We start from the raw sequence: 20,776 nt of genomic DNA on the forward strand, positions 1-20,776 counted from the left end.
ATGTGCTCTTTTTATCTAGCTGCTTTGAATGGCAACAGAGTTCCTAACCATTTACAAGCAATGCACAAATGCTATGCATATTTTACCTCTAGAAGATCTTCTGATAGGGATGTTAGTTTGTCATTTGCTTGTGCTGTTTGAGGAGCGGGGTTTAAGAGTGGTTGAGACTCCAATTCAGCCATGCTCATTGGACCATGATTAACATCTGCAGCATCTCCAAGAAGTTCTGCTGAGATTATAAAACATATACAAACATCAATGGGGAAAAAGAATCCCTGGTAAATCCAAATTAGAGCCACGGTCTCCAAACTACCCCGTATTTGTATCTAGGCTCATCAATGGGACATTCCATAATGAAGCGAATGAGTCTCTCTCTACTCACTCATGTTTTCAACAGAACTCAGATTAACAAGCCATTTCCTTGTGTATGTACCAAAATCATTGCTCTCTGTACAGTGTTATGGGGTAGTAAGGGGTTTTTTAAATTGTTCAATGTGAGGTTTTTTTTAACTGGCATTTAGAACCCCCCAGGCTTTCCATCAGCATAAAATAATTTTAAAGCTGTTAACATTTTAGGCAGAAGCTAATTAACAATATCCTTTTAAAATTCCTTGCTGAAAGGAGAAAGAAAAAATCTCAATGGAAATGAGGGAAACAATTTTATGATCTGTAGATTTCTAACATGGGTAGATCTTAATGGTGGCTCCTGAGTGGCTACAGTTCATCAAGTCACTATGTACTTAATGAGCTTTATTTCTTTTAATGGAAAGAGAGATTGGAAAAGCTTCTTCATTAAAGTGTTTCATTTTTACTGTGTGAATGAACAGCAACCTAAGAACAGTAATTGAAAAAAAAAAAAAAGTAATTTGCTATGTAATCCACACAGTTTATCACAGTTGTACAGCCCGTATGTACATGAAACATCTTTATGAAAAGTATGCTTACAGTTCATGAACTAACTTTGTAGATCACAGTTATCTCATCAAAACTAAAACACTAGTCTGAAACCTAATTAGTGTAAAGTATTACGCTTGGGCTGAAATTTTGTATGACATATTTCAGCCTGTGGCTAATTTTTATAGCCAAATTCTTAAGCACTGAATACAGAGATATATAATGGAAATGCTGATAGACCTTTAATTATATAATGGTGAGTCAAGTAGGCAACACTATAATTTCTAAACTCTTGGAATAGACATCAAGTTTTATTATACAAATAAAATCAGGTCACAAGACTGAAGATATATTTCTATGATCTACAGTAATTTCAGATATATCAATAACAAGCGAGTGACTCATTTTGATGTACAAGTTGAATACCTATTGTAAGAGGATATGATTGACAATTCACATCTTTCAATATGAACATGTAGCGTTATGCCTGGAAATTTTTGACCCTTTATAGCCAGGTGATGTAATGGTTATTTAGTTTTACTGTTAAATATAACTCTTGTAGACTACACCATAGGCACTGAGATTGTAAGAAAAATGGCATTTAACTCTAGCTGTTGACAGACTAACGGATGGATCCATTCACACAACACATTAGGTATACCGAGGAATTAGCTGAAAAGTGGCAACAATTCAAAGGTGATTATCAAGAGTTTCATTTTTTCCTGGAAGAGATTATATTTTTGCTCAATGTTCAGTGGCTGTCAAAATGCAAACAGAAAGTTACAATGTATTAAAGAAAGAGATGTAAAAATAATACTGGAAATATTATCTAAAACGATAGTACATCCCCATCTGGAATGGTATCCACTTTAATCAAAAATGACATAGCAGAAATAGAAGGGATTCAGAGACAGACAACAAAATGGCTGTCTTAAGGGATCAATTCATCCTAGAGAACATCAATTCAAATCTGTTCCAAGTCATCAGTGACCAAAAGCTCTTAGCTGATAATGATTACATGAAATGTGTGAATTGAGTTGGCACCTCTGTCCATTTCCTACTGGACAAATGTCCACAATACAAAATCACTATCCCAAAAGGTAACAGTTGCTCCTCTTCTGACAGTTTCATCAGAGGTGTCAAAGTTTAAATCAACATGTAAACTGAATTACCTTCTCATCTCTAGAGTTACTGATCTTGTCTACACCCAAGCTTGCACTAGTATAATCACTGATTTAGCTGAATCCGTGCAAGTTTTTGTGTAGACACTCTTATTTTGGTTTCAGAATTGTTTATCAGTTTAGCCTAATCTGGTTTTCAAAATAAACCAGATTTGACTGAAATAGAAATGTCTATGCGCAAACTTGCCCCAGTTTAAATCTGTTTAATAAAATGCATCTTTAGTTAAACCTATGCAAGCTTAAGTAGAAGGAGATGAAGAAGGATGGGCCAGTGGCTAAGGTGCTGGTTTGGGACTACAGAGACTTGGGCTCAATTCCCAGCTCTGCCACACTTCCTGCATGATCTTGGACAAGCCACTTGGTCTCTGATCCTCAGCACCACATCTGCAAAACATATGGGAATGACAGAACAGCGCTATCTCACAGGAATGTTTGAGGATACAATACATTAAAAGACTAAGTGATCAGGTACTATGGTGATGGGGGCCATACAAGTATCAGAAAGAGAGAGGGGGCAAGCAGCATGTAAAAGCTTGCACTGTCAGTACTATACCTGTTTTATAGATGTTAGCTGCAAGGACTGTTTGTTAATCTAGCATTCATGGTAACTAAATTCACCCTTAAAGAACAGAAGACACATGACAGCTAGGTTTTGTGTAAGTAAAGGGTTATTTGGCACTATTCTATTTAATACTGTATAATCCTTTAGTGAATGCCACATGTTACCACCAAGATTGAAGATGCTGCTTGAGACATGCCAAAGCATTCAAACTCCACCCAGCGAAGCTGGGAAAGACACAATCCAGACTGAAGTAAAGAGAGGTGCTTTGTTTTTTAGTTACTGGAGATGGAAAAACTGGAAACCAAATAGAATCAGTTAAGGCCACTGCCAGCATAAATGGAAAACAGACATATAACAATTCATAAGGAACAACTAGATCACTAACTTCCCTCCATCTAACCCCTCCTCCTATGAAAGGTTTCAGAGAGGAGGACATGAGCTTATTTTCTCCCAGTAGGAGATGTGGGAGAAACAGCAAGTGTAGCTTCACTAGAAAAATCATCAACTATTGGCAAAAAATATCAAGAACCCTCTCCCCTACAATAGGTTTGAAAATATTTTAACCACTAATATAGGAAAAGGCAGTTTTCAACACCTAGCAGAGACAGCATGCAAGACCCTTCTTCATACTAGGTGGTGTTCAACGCCAGATACCAAAAATGTGCTCAACACAGTTCCAGTTTGTCCACACTACTTTCTGAAACATTTTCCATCCCATCGTGGTCTCCAGTAGATAATAGAGGAAAGATCATGTTTTAGCTTATACCTGTAACCCTGTCACACTCTCCTGGTGATGGTACATGGTGGGGTCTCTGTTCAGTAACCAGGCCAGCAGCCTGGTCTGTATAAACTGAATGTCCCATTAGAATACTTTCTGCTGCTCTAGTCAGTCTAGGTCTTTGTCCTTCACTAAGTTCTCCAACACTATTATCAGAGTCCTAGAGAAAACAGAGTAACACATTCAGTGAATCACAACAGATATCTTTCAAACCATGTAATACCGTTTAAATATAATATTCTTTAACATACATGTACATAGCTTTATACTTCCAGTGCTGTATAAAGAAGACCGCAACCCGAAAGACACACATGACCACAGGGTGGAATGTAAGACCTACCTTTACCATTAGACTGAATCGAGCAATGGAGAGATTATTTCTTTTGTTGTTGGTTTGCCAGAGGAGCTGAGATATATTGTTTTAAAGAAGAGAATCTTCAAAAAGTTACTATCATAGAATCATAGAACTGGAAGGGACCTCAAGAGGTCATCTAGTCCAGTCCCCTGCACTCATGCCAGGCCTAGTATTATCCAGACCATCCTCACAGGTGTTTGTCTAACCTGCTCTTAAAAATCTCCAATGATGGAGATTCCACAACCTCCCTGAGCAATTTATTCCAGTGCTTAACCACCCTGACAGTTAGGAAATTTTTCTTAACCTTCAACCTAAACCTCCCTTGCTGCAATTGAAGCCTGTTGCTTCTTGTCCTATCCTCAGAGCTTAAGGAGAATAAATAAAGACAATAATTTTTCTCCCTTCTCCTTGTAACAACCTTTTATGTACTTGAAAACTGTTATGTCCCCCCCCGCCAAGTCTTCTCTTCTCCAGCCTAAAAAACCCCAATTGTTTCAATCTTCCCTCAATGATCATTTAATCATTTTTGTTGCTCTTCTCTGGACTCTCTCTAATTTGTCCACATCGTTCCTGAAATGTGGTGCCCAGAACTGATCACAATACTCCAGCTAAGGCCTAATCAGTAGAGCGGAAGAATTACTTCTTGTGTCTTACTTACAACACTCCTGCAATACATCCCAAAATTATGTTCGCTTTTACTGCAACAGTGTTACACTGTTGACGGATATTTAGCTTATGGGCCACTATGACCCCCAGATCCCTTTACGCAGTACTCCTTCCTAGACAGTAATTTCCCATTTTGTATGTGTGCAACTGATTACTCCACTTAGGAAGGAACTTGAGGGAGGATTCTCTGCTCCTTGAAGTCTTTAAACCACGATTTGAGGACTTCAATAGCTCAGACATAGGTGAGGTTTTTTGTAGGAGTGGCTAGGTGAGATTCTGTGGCCTGCATTGTGCAGGAGGTCAGACTAGATGATCAGAATGGTCCCTTCTGACCTTAGTATCTATGAATCTATAAACTCTTTGCATTTGTCCTTATTGAATTTTATCCTGTTTATTTCAGACCATTTCTCCAGTTTGTCCAGATCATTTTGAATTTTAGTCCTATCCTCCAAAGCACTTGCAACCCTCCCAGCTTGGTACATCCACAAACTTTACAAGTGTACCATCTATGCCACTATCTAAATCATTGATGAAGATACTGAATAAAACTGGACCCAGGACCGATCCCTGTGGGACTCCACTCGATATGCTCTTCCAGCTTGATTTTGAATCACTGATAAGTACTCTCTGGGAACGGTTTTCCAACTAGTTATGCACCAACCTTATAGTACCTCCGTTTCCTTAATTTGTTTATGAGAAGATCATGTGAGACCATACCAAAAGAGTTACTAAAGTCAAGATATACCACATCTACAGGTTCCCCCCTCTCCACAAGGCTTGTTACCATATCAAAGAAAGCTATTAGGTTGGTTTGACACAATTTGTTCTTGGCATATCCATGCTGTTACTTACAAATTTATTTGAGCATAAGCTTTCGTGAGCTACAGCTTACTTCATCGGATGCATTCGGTGGAAAACTGAATTTCCACCGAATGCATCCGATGAAGTGAGCTGTAGCTCACGAAAGCCAATGCTCAAATAATTTGTTAGTCTTTAAGGTGCCACAAGTACTCCTTTTCTTTTTGCGAATACAGACTAACACGGCTGCTACTCTGAAACCTGTCATGCTGTTACTTGCCACCTTTTATCTTTTAGGTGTTTGCAAATTGATTGCTTAATTATTTGTTCCATTTATCTTTCCAAGTACTGAAGTTAAGCTGACTGGTCTGTAATTCCCCAAAGCTGTCTTTATTACCCTTTTTATAGAGGGGTACTTTATTTGCCCTTTTCCAATCCTCTGGAATCTCTCCCATCTTCCATGACTTTTCAAAGATAATCACTAATGGCTCAGATATTTCCTCAATCAGCTCCTTGAGTATTCTAGGATGTATTTCATCAGGCCCTGGTGATTTGAAGACATCTAACTTAGCTAAGTAATTTTTAACTTGTTCTTTCCCTATTTTAGCCTCTGATCCGACCTCATTTTCACTGGCATTCACTGTGTTAGATGTCCAATTGCTACTCACATTTTTGGTGAAAACAAACAAAAAAGTCATTTAACACTTCTGCCATTTTCACATTTTCTGTTATTGTTCATCCCTCCCCCACATTTAGTAATGGGCCTACCTTGTCCTTGGTCTTCCTCTTGCTTACAGGGTATTTGAAGAGTGTATTGTTGTTCTATGTATCCTTTATGTCTCTAGCTAGTTTAATCTTGTTTTGTGCCTTGGCTTTTCTAGTTTTGTCCCTACATACTTGTGTTGTTTGTTTATATTCTTCCTTTGTAATTTGATCTAGTTTCCACTTTTTGTAGGACTCTTTTTTGAGTTTCAGATCATTGAAGATCTCCAGCTAAAGCTAGGGTGGTCTCCTGCTATATTTCCTATCTTTCCTATGCAGTGGGATAGTTTGTTCTTTTGCCCTTAATAATGTCTCTTTGAAAAACTGCCAACTCTCTTGAACTGTTTTCCCCCTTAGACTTGCTTCTCCTGGGATATTATCTACTAACTCCCTGTGTTTATTAAAGTCTGCCTTCTTGAAATCCATTATCTTTACTGTGCTGTTTTCCATCCTATCATTCCTTAGAATCATGAACTTTACCATTTCATAAAAAGAAAAGGAGTACTTGTGGCACCTTAGAGACGAACAAATTTATTTGAGCATAAGCTTTCGTGAGCTACAGCTCACTTCATCAGTTGTATGCAGTGGAAAATACAGTGGGGAGATTTTGTATACACAGAGAACACAAAACAATGGGTGTTACCATACACACTGTAACGAGAGTGATCAGGTAAGGTGAGCTATTACCATTTCATGATCACTTTCACCTAAGGTGCCTTCCACTTTCAAATTCTCAACCAGTTCCTCCCTATTTGTCAAAATCAAATCTGGAACAGCTCTCCCAAGTAGCTTTCTCCACCTTCTGAACTAAAAAAATTGTCTCCAATACATTCCAAGAACTTCTGGATAATCTGTGTCCTGCTCTATTATTTATTATGCTCATCTCTATGATATAACCATCAAGAGTTGTCTAACAATGTGACATTTGTAGTACTTAAAAGGTGGCAAGTCTGTGCTGTTGCACTATGCCAAATTAAAAGGTTCATCTTCAGCGAGACTTTGATATGGCCTGAATGTTTCTCCAGGTTCCAAGCTTCAATCAAGCTGGATAATGAAACCAGTTAACTCTCCTCCATTCAATGGGAAACAAGCAATGTATTCATGAGATTTCTGTATATGAAGGACCAGGAAAATAATTATGATCTTGTGCTAAAGCAGTGTGATGAGTATTTTGTTTCTAGAGACAATCTCATATGCAAGAAGGTATGCTTGCGCTAGCATTGCCAGAATCTGTAAAAAGAAAAGGAGTACTTGTGGCACCTTACAGACTAATAAATTTATTTGAGCATAAGGTTTCATGAGCTACAGCTCACTTCATTGGATGCATCTGGACACATGCATCTGATGAAGTGAGCTGTAGCTCATGAAAGCTTATGCTCAAATAAATTTGTTAGTCTCTAAGGTGCCACAAGTACTCCTTTTCATTTTGCGGATACAGACTAACAGGGCTGCTACTCTAGAATCTGTAAAGGCATTTGTTAGAACATTGTGTGAACAGGCTGAGGACAGAGTATGGGACAGACAAAGAAAAGCAATTAGAGCTGCATTTGTAATTGCCAATGCTGACAAGAAAGTGTCACTAAGATTACAGCTGGAGTGAGAGTTAATGCTATAGAAAGCTCTTCAAATAGTTCATCTTCTAATCTCATTAAGCAAACAAAATAAAGATTAGGACAGTTCAGGCTAAGCAAGACAGAAGGAAGAAATGGGATATGTTCCAGGAAAGTCAAAAAAAGCAAGACATTGACCTAAATACAGGTATTCCATGAGTTATGTGGCAGTGTCCTCCCAAGTTCTCTGTCTGAATATCCTTCTAAGCCCAGCCAGGACTGTGCAATCAGTTCATTCATATTTTTACTTACACAAAGCTGTCAATTGGCTGCAGACTTTTGAATTGAAAATACCTAACTGCATTACAGAAATATTACTGGTCTAAACTCTTTTAATATAGGCTGATAAGTATGTTTTTCAAACAGCCTTTAGGTAAACAGAATTTTTGTTAAAAGAAAAGGAGTACTTGTGGCACCTTAGAGACTAATGCATGTAATGCATCCGATGAAGTGAGCTGTAGCTCACGAAAGCTTATGCTCTAATAAATTTGTTAGTCTCTAAGGTGCCACAAGTACTCCTTTTCTTTTTGCGAATACAGACTAACACGGCTGCTACTCTGAAATCTAGAATTTTTGTGGTTGTTCTTCCGGTCAGCACAAAAGAAAGTGAGACTTAATTAAGTGCATGAAATCTTTTGTCACCATCTATTCCCTAGATCTCTCCCAAACCATTCATCTGGTTGTGACTGCCATAAACTTTTTGCCCTTTCAAAATGGCCAGATAAAGCATGGCCAGACATTGTTGGAATACTTCTAAATGTTCACATAGTGAAGACTGGTATATATGACATAGAGCAAAAATATTGTTTATAAATAGAAGAGAATTTTAAGTACTTAGAAGCCTGGAGTAGACCCAGCAAAAGAATCAGCATTCTCTACAGAAGAATTTCTTTCTAGGGGCAAGAGGTTGGATAAAACTTTTTGTTTTTCCATAAGCAAAAGGAACTTCAGATTTTTTACCTTCTTTGTATCAAAAAATATCGTTTCAGAATGCCCAGTACCTTTGCTTTAATTCCCAATAGTAATGAAAAGGAAATAAGATACCTCAGAGTGGTAAATTACTTCTTGTAAAGCAACCGATGCCTGATTTAGTTTAGCAAAAAGAGAGAGAACTGGATCTCTGTGGTATCCCCTATGGGGTCTTCTCATGACCTGTCCTTCACTGGGAGGATCGTAATCCTAAACCAAAATAATAAAAACTTTTTAGTATTCAGATCATCCTTAGTGTAGAGTTAACTGTACATTATTTTTATAAAGCATCTCCATCTTTTACTACAGTTACCAATATTAAAAATGTTTTTAAAAAAAATGTACAAATGCTTCATAACAGGGAGACTGGCAGCACAGCTTCCTCTCTTTAGCAAAAGAAGGGCACAATCAATATATTAAGAGTTTTGATACACAGGACCTTAACAGTCTGAGACCCAGAAAAGACCTATTAGACCTTAAAGTCCTATTCCCCCAGCAAATGCATAATATAGCCCAGATGCAGAATCTGGTATTGAAATTATTATTAAGGCTAATGTTAAAATTATATAATACATAGGTTAAGAAAAGAGTGTCTGTACATCTGGGTATAGTGCTTAAATTATCCAAAAGTACAAATGTTGGTTTAAAATACATAGAGAACTTAGTCAGTAATAACCCAAACAGGATTAATAAATTTAACAATACAGTTTAGATATTAGCATCCAAATATTTGACTACATTTGTTCTTAGCCAAAAGGCTAAGAATGCAAAAAGATATGTTTAGATTCCTGAATCATTAATCTTCAGTAAAAAGAAAAGGAGTACTTGTGGCACCTTAGAGACTAACAAATTTATTAGAGCATAAGCTTTCGTGAGCTACAGCTCACTTCATCAGATGCATTTGGTGGAAAAAACAGAGGGGAGATTTATATACACACACACAGAGAACATGAAACAATGGGTTTATCGTACACACTGTAAGGAGAGTGATCACTTAAGATAAGCCATCACCAGCAGCAGAGGGGGGAAAGGAGGAAAACCTTTCAGGGTGAAAAGCAAGGTAGGTTAATTCCAGCAGTTAACAAGAATATCTGAGGAACAGTGGGGGGTGGGGTGGGGGGAGAAATAAATGTGTTATTTCCCCATGTTATTTCTCCCCCCCACCCCACCCCCCACTGTTCCTCAGATATTCTTGTTAACTGCTGGAATTAACCTACCTTGCTTGTCACCCTGAAAGGTTTTCCTCCTTTCCCCCCTCTGCTGCTGGTGATGGCTTACCTTAAGAGATCACTCTCCTTACAGTGTGTACGATAAACCCATTGTTTCATGTTCTCTGTGTGTGTGTATATAAATCTCCCCTCTGTTTTTTCCACCAAATGCATCCGACGAAGTGAGCTGTAGCTCACGAAAGCTTATGCTCTAATAAATGTGTTAGTCTCTAAGGTGCCACAAGTACTCCTTTTCTTTTTGCGAATACAGACTAACACGGCTGCTACTCTGAAACATGGGGAAATAGTTTTACTTTGTGTAATGACTCATCCATTCCCAGTCTCTATTCAAGCCTAAGTTAATTGTATCCAGTTTGCAAATTAATTCCAATTCAGCAGTCTCTCCTTGGAGTCTGTTTTTGAAGCTTTTTTGTTGAAGGATAGCTACTCTTAGGTCTGTAATCGAGTGACCAGAGAGATTGAAGTGTTCTCCAACTGGTTTTTGAATGTTATAATTCTTGACGTCTGATTTGTGTCCATTCATTCTTTTACGTAGAGACTGTCCAGTTTGGCCAATGTACATGGCAGAGGGGCATTGCTGGCACATGATGGCATATATCACATTGGTAGATGCGCAGGTGAACAAGCCTCTGATAGTGTGGCTGATGTGATTAGGTGAAAGCTTATGCTCTAATAAACTTGTTAGTCTCTAAGGTGCCACAAGTACTCCTTTTCTTTTTGCAAATACAGACCAACACGGCTGCTACTCTGAAACTAATCTTCAGCAATTTCATGTGGCTGAACACTGACATGAAAATATTTCTTGTTTTTTTGTTTGGTTTTTTTTGGTTCACCCAAGCTTAAGAGGACAACTGTCTCCATACAAACTCTTCATTCCCAGCAGAGCAGAGCAGACATGGGCAATAGAATTTTCAGCAAATTTGTTTAAAAAATGGTCAGCTTTTTGGCTTGGAGAGCTTACAAGCCAATGGACTAAGGCAAGGGGCAGCCAAAGGAGTTTAGCTGAGGCAGGAGTCAGCTAAAGCATCTTAAAACTTCATTAATACACGTAAGAATTTAAGCCTAAAAGAAATTAAAAGGTGCCTCAAAACCTGAACAGTTTAGCATGCACCCAATGCTCTAGACAGTTTAGCTTTAAGAGGACCCCAAAATACCCCCAAAATACAGATGCAGTGAAATGCAGCCTTTGGATGTTCACAACTTTGAGGTCTACTAGACAGATTTTCTTCAAACTTGATTTGCTTTTTATGCCTGAAAGAGACTTAAGTCATAGCACAAAACAACTTTGAAGTTTCTAGTTTCAGAGATGTGAGGTATGAGCGTGTAAAACTTTTTACTGGAACATGTCTTTCTTTCTTTCTTTCTATCTAAAGAGATAAACAAACAAACAAACAAAGAACGGACGGACGGACGGAAGGACCTGAAAACTGCCTCTGCAGAACCAGTCTTGGGAGTGCACCACTTGGTGATGCAAATCCTAGAAATATACAAAGAACAGCGGCCACAGGGGCTGTGCACATCTTCCCTTACGGATATGAACATTTAGTTCACAAGGAAGATTTCGAACAGCTTTAGTGGTCTATCATAATGGCTTTAACCTTTTTTCATTAGTCAGGCAAGTGGTCCAGGATGGGAAGGCTTCAATCCCAAGTGTGAAAAATTGTACCTCGTCTTCACTATCAGATTGAACAAATAGATTCTCTCTCTCACACACACATGCAAGCCCTTTCCACCCCGCCCTCCCAACCAATTATAAACTATATAATACATATGAACAGATTAAAAATATAGAGCACAGAAGTGAGCCTAAAGAAAGGAATTGAGATCAGAGTGACAGTACATGCAGACAGATCCCCAAAAGTCACTGTTTTCTAAATGCTTCTGGGACTTGTGCTCAGATGTATCAAAAAACATGCTTTGCTCTTTTTTTTCCTTTTCTTTTTTAAAAGAAGAGTGCAATAAATTATTAGGGGTGACCTGTAACAGAAATAGGAATTGTGCCAGAAAATTCACTTCTAAACCATGTTTCTACTCAGAAAAGATAAAGGCAAAGTCTTCCATTCTTTAAGTACGAAACTCCTTTTGAATAAATATTTTAACTAGAGTCAAAAGTGAATAATATAAACTATTTTTAATTTCAGTAAGTTACATGCCATGAGAAGTATCATGTGACATGGGGAATAATAATGCTCTACCATTTTGCTTAATGCATCATTTAAGTGGGAAAAAATGAAATTTGGATAAATAATATTGTATTTCATATAAACTGTTTGAGTGTTAAGCATGTATTACAGATTAGATTAAATGTTTGAGTGATTCCACTTTTAAGCCAATGATGAAAATTTTCCAAGCAAATTAGCAGGAAAAGAGATCTCTTAGAAAGGTCTCTCTAAACTATAGTGGGTGCTTCTCATGTGTAACTGCCTTATTCATTAATTTGTATGAACTGTATATTTTCTCTTTGGATGTTTGAATTCTCTTCAATATTTTATAGCTCATCAGTCCATTTCTTTGTGTACATGAAGTTTAAATAAGTGGATAAGTTTATTAGAGAACATCTTATCTAATAAACTTCTGCAGGTAATGTATTATGCTAAATTCAATTTCCTACTGAACTTTTTCCTTACCATTTCATTTGCATCATGTAGCGTGCTAGTTAAACTTTCACCGAGGTTTGGAAGAGACAGTCCTCCTTCTGCTAAGGCTGAAAATAAAAATTGTGGGTTTTTTAAAAGTTACAAGCAGAAAATATCCATTTTTATGACAGCAAGTTAATGCCATATTTTTCCTTGTTTGCAGCACAATGCTTTAATAAGGTTACAAATTTCTATCTATCAAATGTCTCTCTCATAAGAGCAGATTTTCAGTCAACAACAAAAACATTCTGACACTTGTGAAATGTAAAAAATGTGCTTTCATTACAATTTGTTCCTGATACTTACGCAAAACAGAATAATCCAGCATTTCAAAATTGCAGCCATGCAGCCATGAGGGGCTTTTTGTGCTGCCAGAGCCTCCTGGGCAGTGATTAAGGGGGGCAAAGCCGTGTTAACAAACATACAAATATCACTTTTCACAGAAACAGACTTACTAGCTAGTAAATCTTAAAAAGACAACACACAAAGCACATAATTTGTTTCTATTCTGTTTAGGTTCAGTTAAAAATAGACAACTGTACATTATTTTTATTATTGATTCTGCAATAAAACCCTACATAAATAAATTACAATGATTTGGACATGTAAATGCACATATTTATTTGTTTTTCCTAACGTTAATTAAGTTATTTTAGGAAAAATTGCCAGAGTGGCCACCAGCAAGAGTTGTGGCCACACTCTGAGGCCACCAAAAATTTTCTTCAGAGACCCCCTAGAATAAACTAAACAAGTTCTTATGTCAGTAAGATTAAGTTATTTAGTTTAATTATTTTCTTTCATTTATTTACAATTCATAAGCAAATATGTATTTCATTCTGAGATGAGAAAAAATGATGAAGTATCTTACATGTGACTAGAAACTTGAACAGGAAGTTAAGGAGTACAGACACAGTACACTCTCACTGTAGGCTTACCAGAAAAAATATGAAATTGAATGCTCTTCTATTAAATTGTGAGAGTAACTCTCACATGAACAGAAAAGAAAAACATGTTTAAACCAACCCTAAACTAAACTGATTCTAGGAAGTTAAATTACCTCTTGCAGCCACCAACTGTCCATAGCTAAATAAGACCTCGCCTTCTGAGATAGGCTTGTCTGCAGTTTCTGTTTCCGTGACAGTTAGGCTGCTTTCATGTGTTGATGGGCCAGAACTGGGAGTATGCACAGGAGATGGAACCCTTGGTTCATAAGGAAGTGACTCACAGGGTCTAATTGGTTCAGGAGAAGGTAAAATCAACATCTCTGGTTCTTCATCTTTAGCCACAGACATTACACTAAAATGTAAGAAAATATATTGTTAATGCAGCAAAATACACTGCACTATATCTTAAACTCAACACTATAAAGAAATTCTAATTTACAAAGCTTTTATTAAAAGAAGGAACACAGTATTTCATGGACTGATCTGAATAAAAACTTAAAAATAACCTTAAAATGAGCTCTAGTTATCTAACTAAAAATTTGCTTATTGTGTTTTGTCATAAAGAAGTTACTTCCATTAAGACAGCTGCAAAAATAGTTCCCCATTTGGTAAAAAGATAACAACAGAGCAAAATCTGTTATGAGTAGTTGTGATAAGAACCAGCTTGCTAAATATCTTGTCAAATACGATTACAAACGAGTACTGATAAAATCTGAAGGAGGTCCTGATTTTTTTATACCTGTTATACAAATCAGCCTCTGATTCTATTTACTGAACTGTTTATCCCAACACTTCATGATATATACATACAGTATTTCCCTAAAGTTATTTACTATACAGGAAAAACAGGCAAAATTACTTGGAAGAGAAATTAGATAATATATCAATTGTTATAACTCACACAGCTCTTGAATGGAGAGTTTCTTCATTCAAAGGACTGGGTTTTTCCTCATCCAGAGGAAGTTCTGCATCACCCCATGGATTTGGAGGCTTTGGGCTTCCCATTCTTGCTCCATCAGAGCCATGTTCTGATACAGGAGGGCTTGGAGTAGTTACTCTAGGAGGTGTATCAACTGGAGTAGCAGCAGGTGTGCCAATAGGAGTAGTGGCAGCTGGAATGTCAAATCCTATGCATATTGAAATCAATCACAAAATTCAGACTGGCAAGTAAAACAGCAAGTAATCCTCATGTAAGGTCATTATTTTGTTTCATAAGACTTTCATATTTTACCTGAAACATTCCGATAGTTGTGAGGACTAAACTAATTTAAATAAATGATTAGACAATTGCCTATAGTTCCCATTGACTTCAGTGTGATGTGGGTGCTCAGCACTTCTGAAAGCCAAGCCAATTTATTTGGGGTGCTTAAACATGGATTTATTAACATTAGGCATAGATAACAAAGCAAAGGTCAGCTATTTCTCTCATATGGTGAGAGGAAAAGGGATGACGCCCAGAGACAATACCAATGAAAATTCTGTCTGGTCAGGGCACAACTGATGCCCAATGGAAGACAAAAAAGCATATATTTTTAAATAAATTAGTTCAAACCTTTTAAACTACGTGAATTCCCCCCGCTCTCTCAGTGGAAACATAGACCCAACAGTGGTTATTCTCAGAGATCATATCTTTGCGGAAGAAAATATTCCACACCATAAATTCAAGTCAATAGATGTCAGGACACTTGTTCAATATCTCAAGTTTAAACACCATTTTCATTACCTGTTTCTGTCATTTGTTCTTGTTCACCAACATCTCCACCGATTTCCGTCACAGACAGAGAAGAAACCGGAGTTTTTACTGGAGACGGTTCTTTTTCAGGAAGTGGTGTATGAGGTGGTGTAGCCAATGGAGTAGACACCACAGACTCCTGAAAAAATAACAGAGGAAAAAGATATATCACTGAAAGTCCAGTAACACTGAGTGTTCTTTCCATTTAAATATGACCTCCTGGAACTCTTCCTAGCAAGCAAGGGCACTTGAAAAACCTTATCTGAAGATAACTTAATTAGTCTCCACAGTGTTAGAAGTCAGAAATCCAGACTCAAGATATAACAAGATGCCTTCATTCAGTATGATCAAATGTTTCAATCTGCAGTCTGTTGGAATTAATCATTTCTCTCTCAACCAAAAGAGGAACCAAATTTGTCTCTACCAATAAATAACTATGCTCTCCATGCAACCTTGTCTCCCCTAAATTTGTTTAGAATTGCTGCCACCAGAGGAAATCTTGAAAGAGTATAACTGAAGTTCTACACATCCTGGAACGTGGAACACAAGGAAAGTTTGGTCCTCTACTCCCTCATCCATAGAGCACTCATGGAGATTGATAACTGTATGATAAGCCTATCCACAAATATGTTTTCCTTCCCTGAAACATAAAGAGCCACCCAATGTTTGCACAATTGGAGTCAATGGCATTTACTGCCCATTAACCAGATCCATCAGCACTATCTCCAATAGTACATTGAACTGGTTCTGCTTCAGTGAAGAAATTGTGCATTTAGATTCACCTCTGCATCAATGTCCTGATATCCTTGGCACATCAGTGCAGATATTTCCAGAGCTACTTGCTTCTTATTCTATTTCCTTTTTATGCAGTGTTGCTGTAGCTGTGTTGGTCCCAGGATATTAGAGAGACAGGGCAGGTGAGGTAATGTCTTTTATATTGGACCAAGTGTTGTTGGGGAAGAGAGTGACAGAGAAGCATCAGAGATTACACGGAGCTTTTCTTCCTGAAAGGGGGTTTCAAAGAGGATGGCTCTAGACTGTTCTCAATGGTAGCAGATGACAGAACGAGGAGTAATGGTCTCAAGTTGCAATGGGGGAGGTTTAGATTGGATATTAGGAAAAACTTTTTCACTAAGAGGGTGGTGAAACACTGGAATGCGTTACCTAGGGAGGTGGTAGAATCTCCTTCCTTAGAGGTTTTTAAGGTCAGGCTTGACAAAGCCCTGGCTGGGATGATTTAACTGGGACTTGGTCCTGCTTTGAGCAGGGGGTTGGACTAGATGACCTTCTGGGGTCCCTTCCAACCCTGATATTCTATGATTCTATGATTCTGGTCAGAAGACCTGAAGAAGAGCTCTGTGCAGCTTGAAAGCTTCTCTCTTTCACCAACAGAAGTTGTGATACCAGAGAGGCACAAAGGGGACACAGTGGATCCAAGAATCTGGCCCATTTTCATTAAACCTTTATGTAATAGATTGTCCATGCAGGGTCCCTACAAAAATCAAACTGAAGATCTTACCCAACACAGAATTCTGGATTATAGCTTAGAATCTTCTCATTATCAAAAATATTTTTAAAATGCTGCCCTAGGCTGATAACAGGCAGTGGTCATTTGATTATTAAAGGAAGGAGAAAATTCTTCCATGTTAAAAGGTAAATTTAACTCTTTGAATATTTGCTGAAGACTACTGTAATTCAAAACATAGTCAAGGAGAATCAACCTAACAAGCAGGGGAAAAGTACAAATAAAGTATCTACATTCTTTTAGCTCTATAGTCAGGTTCTGAATCTCATGCCTGAGGATGAAACCCAAGACTGAAGATGCATGAAGACCACTTATCTTTACAGATATTAAAGAATGCCTTCTAGTGCACAGGATCAAATATAACAAGACACTTGAGCCAAAATGTCTATCAATCTTGCAACCTTGCACTGGAAAGAGCATAACTATTATCCAACAACATGAAATCCAATATTACTATTCCCCTCCTTCAGAGACCAATTTTATGTGCACAGGATTCTAAAAAATAAATGTAGCAAACTGCAAAAGAACTCAAGTTTTGAAAAATGAAATTGGTTTAAATCTTGTTACTTACTGGGACATATTGGGACTTACTGTAACCAAGAAGCCACAACATGCTTGTTCTGATTCAGAATCGCTTTTCAATGTCTTCAGATTGCACATAACCAAAATCTGGGATTAAAAAAATGAATCCTAACACACTCATAACTACAACTGGAAACAAAGATAAAAAAAAATGACTCTTACCGGCAAGACTGCTGTGCTTTGAAGAACATTTGCAGCAGGAACTGCTTTCTGAGCTTCCCTCTCACCCAGCATCACGGCAATAGTCTCAGTAAGAGCTTCATTTACAAAATGATTAATCATTTCTGAGTTCACTGGCACACCAGCACTGACAAAGAGCTGAAATCCTCCACCACCTGCTGCCTCAACTAAAAAGGACACACACAAAACCCAAATTCAAATTTTACTTCTTGATATGCAATATATTATACTGCAAAGATATAACAATATGCTTAGCAATTTGCATCTTCAAAGAACTTTACATACATTAATGAACTCTCAAGCACTCTTGTGAGGAAGTATTATTCCTATTTTACAGATGGGGAAACCAAGGCAGACGACTTGTCAAAGGCCACAGAGGGAGTCAGTGTAAGGGCTGAGGTGAGACTGTGGGAGTCCCTATGTTTCTCTCTTATGTTTATAAGGCAGGCATTTATCTGATATGCCATTTTTTCACAAGAGAGATAAAGACAGTCACCCTTGTAGTCTAGCAAAAGTACAATGTACAGCTGCACTTTGATTTGCATGGAAGGAGGTTTACCAGAATTTGGTTTCCAAAGCTGGCCCATTTGTGGAATGTTCTTTATCAATTAACCAGGGTAATTTGCTTGTATTGCCCTGATGACCCCTTTCTTCACCTTCACATGTGCACAAACACACATCTTTTCTGTGCATTAGTTTATCAGTTTTGTAAGTTTAACACATCTTATAGTAGCCAGTTAAAACTCCCTAACCAAGCTGTTAAAATATCTTTTAGCCCAAATTTGAGATGGATAGCCTTTGGTCCATCTGCTTTCAGGCTGGAAAGCAACTGAGCCCAACTACAATTCCTACTTACCAATGTCAGAGGTCACAGCCTCACTCTCTTCGCTGTCTGATGAATTCACACTGGGCATTCTTTCCTTCTGGACAGGGTACATCTCACTAATAATTCGAGCCATTACTTCTTGTTCCACCCTGACAAAACAAAACTTTTGTATTTCTACCAGCTGGCTCTGAGACAGCCAAATTTACAGCACTCTCAATATATTGGGAAAACTTAATAAGACAAAGGGAAATAGTTTAAAAAAAATACTTGCGTTGATTATGTATTTCTTCCTACTACGTTAACAGCTGCTATTTTATTACCTTCACCCTGACAGGAAACTCACCAGCTAATCAACCTATTTTCTAAAGTTTCCCTCCTTTCAATGATTTCATCCAGAATATCAGCTGGCTGTTGAGAAGCAGGAGCAGTTGGGGGAAACGGAGGGCCGTTATATTTTGGAGAAACAACTTCAGTTTGTCTATTAAATTCCAGGATTGGTTCAGACAATTCTGGGATTCCATCCTCCTCCTCCTGATCCTAGTTACAATAAAAGCAAAGAGACAACCTTCAGTATTTTTGCTTTAGAAAATAGTTACAGTTCTGTTATAACATACTATGCACATGCTTTCCTTTTACCATTTTGCAGTTAATATACAATATTTCAAGCCTACCAACCCATAAATCTGTGTAGTTATAGTGGTACAGAAGTTATTAAAACAGGATTTGGCTCTCCTGCCTGTGGTACAGGAGGCAGGAAGATAAAGGATAACTGCAACACCTAGAAAATGTACTTGCAACATTGTAACTGAAGAAAGGATGGGTGAGGTAGTATCTTTTATTGAACCAACTTCTGTTGGTGAAAGAGACAAGCTTTTGAGGTTACACAGAGCTCTTCTTTAGGTCTAGGAAAGGTACTCAGAGTGTCACAGCTAAACACAAGGTGGTACAGACAAGGAGTAAACACATGTTGCCAGAGGCTAATCAAGATGAAGCGGGCAGTTCACAGCTCTACAATCATAGGATAAAAGGAGAATTAATGGGTTACAGATTGTTGTAATGACCCATAAATCCAATGTCTTTTATTAAGTCCATGATTTTTAGTGTCTAAAAGAGATATTAATTTTAATTTCTTGTGTGTCTTCTGAAGGTGTTGTGCGAGGTCAGATATGAAGTGATCATTTTGTGAAAAGTCTTCACCCATGGGTGATCGGTGTTTTTCTCTTTTATCGTTTTTCTGTGTGAGTTCACACGAGAGCATAGAGATTGTCTGGTTTCACCCACATAATTGTTATTAGGGTGTGACATGACAGACCAGGTGCCAGCTCATGCCAAGGCCACTAGGCCTCACTGAGCACTGACAAAAGTATAGCTGGGAACCAGTCTGGCTCATCTGTGTGTGAGTGTAGTTAAAATAGACATTAAGTTGATAAGAATGTGTATAGTGTTTAGACTTGATGAAACACTTGTAGGATGCTGCATGTATTGATCTCACTTATAAATTCCCTAGCCCATGGTATAAAGTTACATTGGGTGTTTTCATTGTGAACCTCTGTTAACTGTGTAACTCACCAGACAGGAAAGAAACATTAATTAATGTAAGTACTGGTCCTTCACACAGGCGGGTCCATTGAAACAAAATGATTGTGAAACATCAAAGGACAAAGACTTTCTTGATTGCCCGCCTTCCCCCTCCCCATACACAAAGAGGAGACAGGAGCAAAACAGTTGTTCCATCAGTTTGAACTCTGGGGGAAGGAAATAAAAATCCCTGACCAGAAAGAACTGCATCACTGTGCTGCTTGGAATTTGGAGAGGGCAACATTTCTAAGCATAAGAAAGGCATCACCAAGCTACTTATCTTGGGTTAGCCCTAAAGGGCATACAGAGCTTGCACATTACAATAGCATCTATTACTTTTTGAAATCTAAGAATGTAACTCATTTGTGTGTGTACGTTTGCCTGCTTTAACCTTGTAAATAACTTTCATTTCTTTTTCCTAGTTAATAAACCTTTAGTTAGTTTAATATAGGACTGGCTACAAGTCTTGTCTTTGGTGAAAGATCTAAGGTACAATTGACCTGGGGTAAGTGATTGGTCCTTTGGGACTGAGAGTAATCTGAATATTGCTGTGATTATTGGTGTAAGTGACCATCTACTACAAAGGCAGGCTTGCCTAAGTGGCAAGATAGACCAGAGTACCCAATGGGACCATCTGTAACTCCATGTTAAGGCTGTTGTAGTGCTTGAGGAGTTCACACTTGATACTTTGATTAGTGAAATCTAAGGATAGAACACACCACCAGTTTGGGTTTTGTGCCCTGTTCCTTAACAGTCTGCCCTGAGGTTGACTCATGCTTGTGAGCCACTCTAGACAGCTTGACATAGGGCATTTAGTGCACTGGATGAGGTATACCACACGCGATAGGAATGCGTAGGACCCATGGATCTTGAAAGGTGTGCTGTGGGGAGTATTGTTCATATGGAGATTGATCTGCAGGTTTTCCATCTGTTATGGCTCCACCACCTATCCAACAACCTCCCTCTAGA

The 20,776-nt window shown here is 38.0% G+C and overlaps 1 protein-coding gene across 6 annotated transcripts in view; it reads right to left on the reverse strand.

Annotated features, from left to right (window-relative positions):
• KIAA0586 (KIAA0586 ortholog) overlaps positions 1-20,776 on the reverse strand; it is a 133,902-nt gene that overhangs the window by 34,095 nt on the left and 79,031 nt on the right. For 5 of the 6 annotated variants that reach the window (XM_043516007.1, XM_043516006.1, XM_038405118.2 and 2 more), the window contains 10 exons: positions 18,573-18,766; positions 18,260-18,378; positions 17,386-17,570; positions 15,108-15,255; positions 14,286-14,511; positions 13,498-13,736; positions 12,432-12,508; positions 8,651-8,785; positions 3,404-3,575; positions 87-229 (listed from right to left, as the gene is read on the reverse strand). In XM_043516007.1, the coding sequence (XP_043371942.1) occupies positions 87-229; positions 3,404-3,575; positions 8,651-8,785; positions 12,432-12,508; positions 13,498-13,736; positions 14,286-14,511; positions 15,108-15,255; positions 17,386-17,570; positions 18,260-18,378; positions 18,573-18,766 (1,638 nt within the window). The remainder of the gene's footprint in view (positions 1-86; positions 230-3,403; positions 3,576-8,650; positions 8,786-12,431; positions 12,509-13,497; positions 13,737-14,285; positions 14,512-15,107; positions 15,256-17,385; positions 17,571-18,259; positions 18,379-18,572; positions 18,767-20,776) is intronic. The other variant, XM_043516009.1, reaches the window with a different exon arrangement.

This window comes from Dermochelys coriacea, chromosome 6 (genome assembly GCF_009764565.3).
Source record: "Dermochelys coriacea isolate rDerCor1 chromosome 6, rDerCor1.pri.v4, whole genome shotgun sequence".
NCBI lineage: Eukaryota > Metazoa > Chordata > Testudines > Dermochelyidae > Dermochelys > Dermochelys coriacea.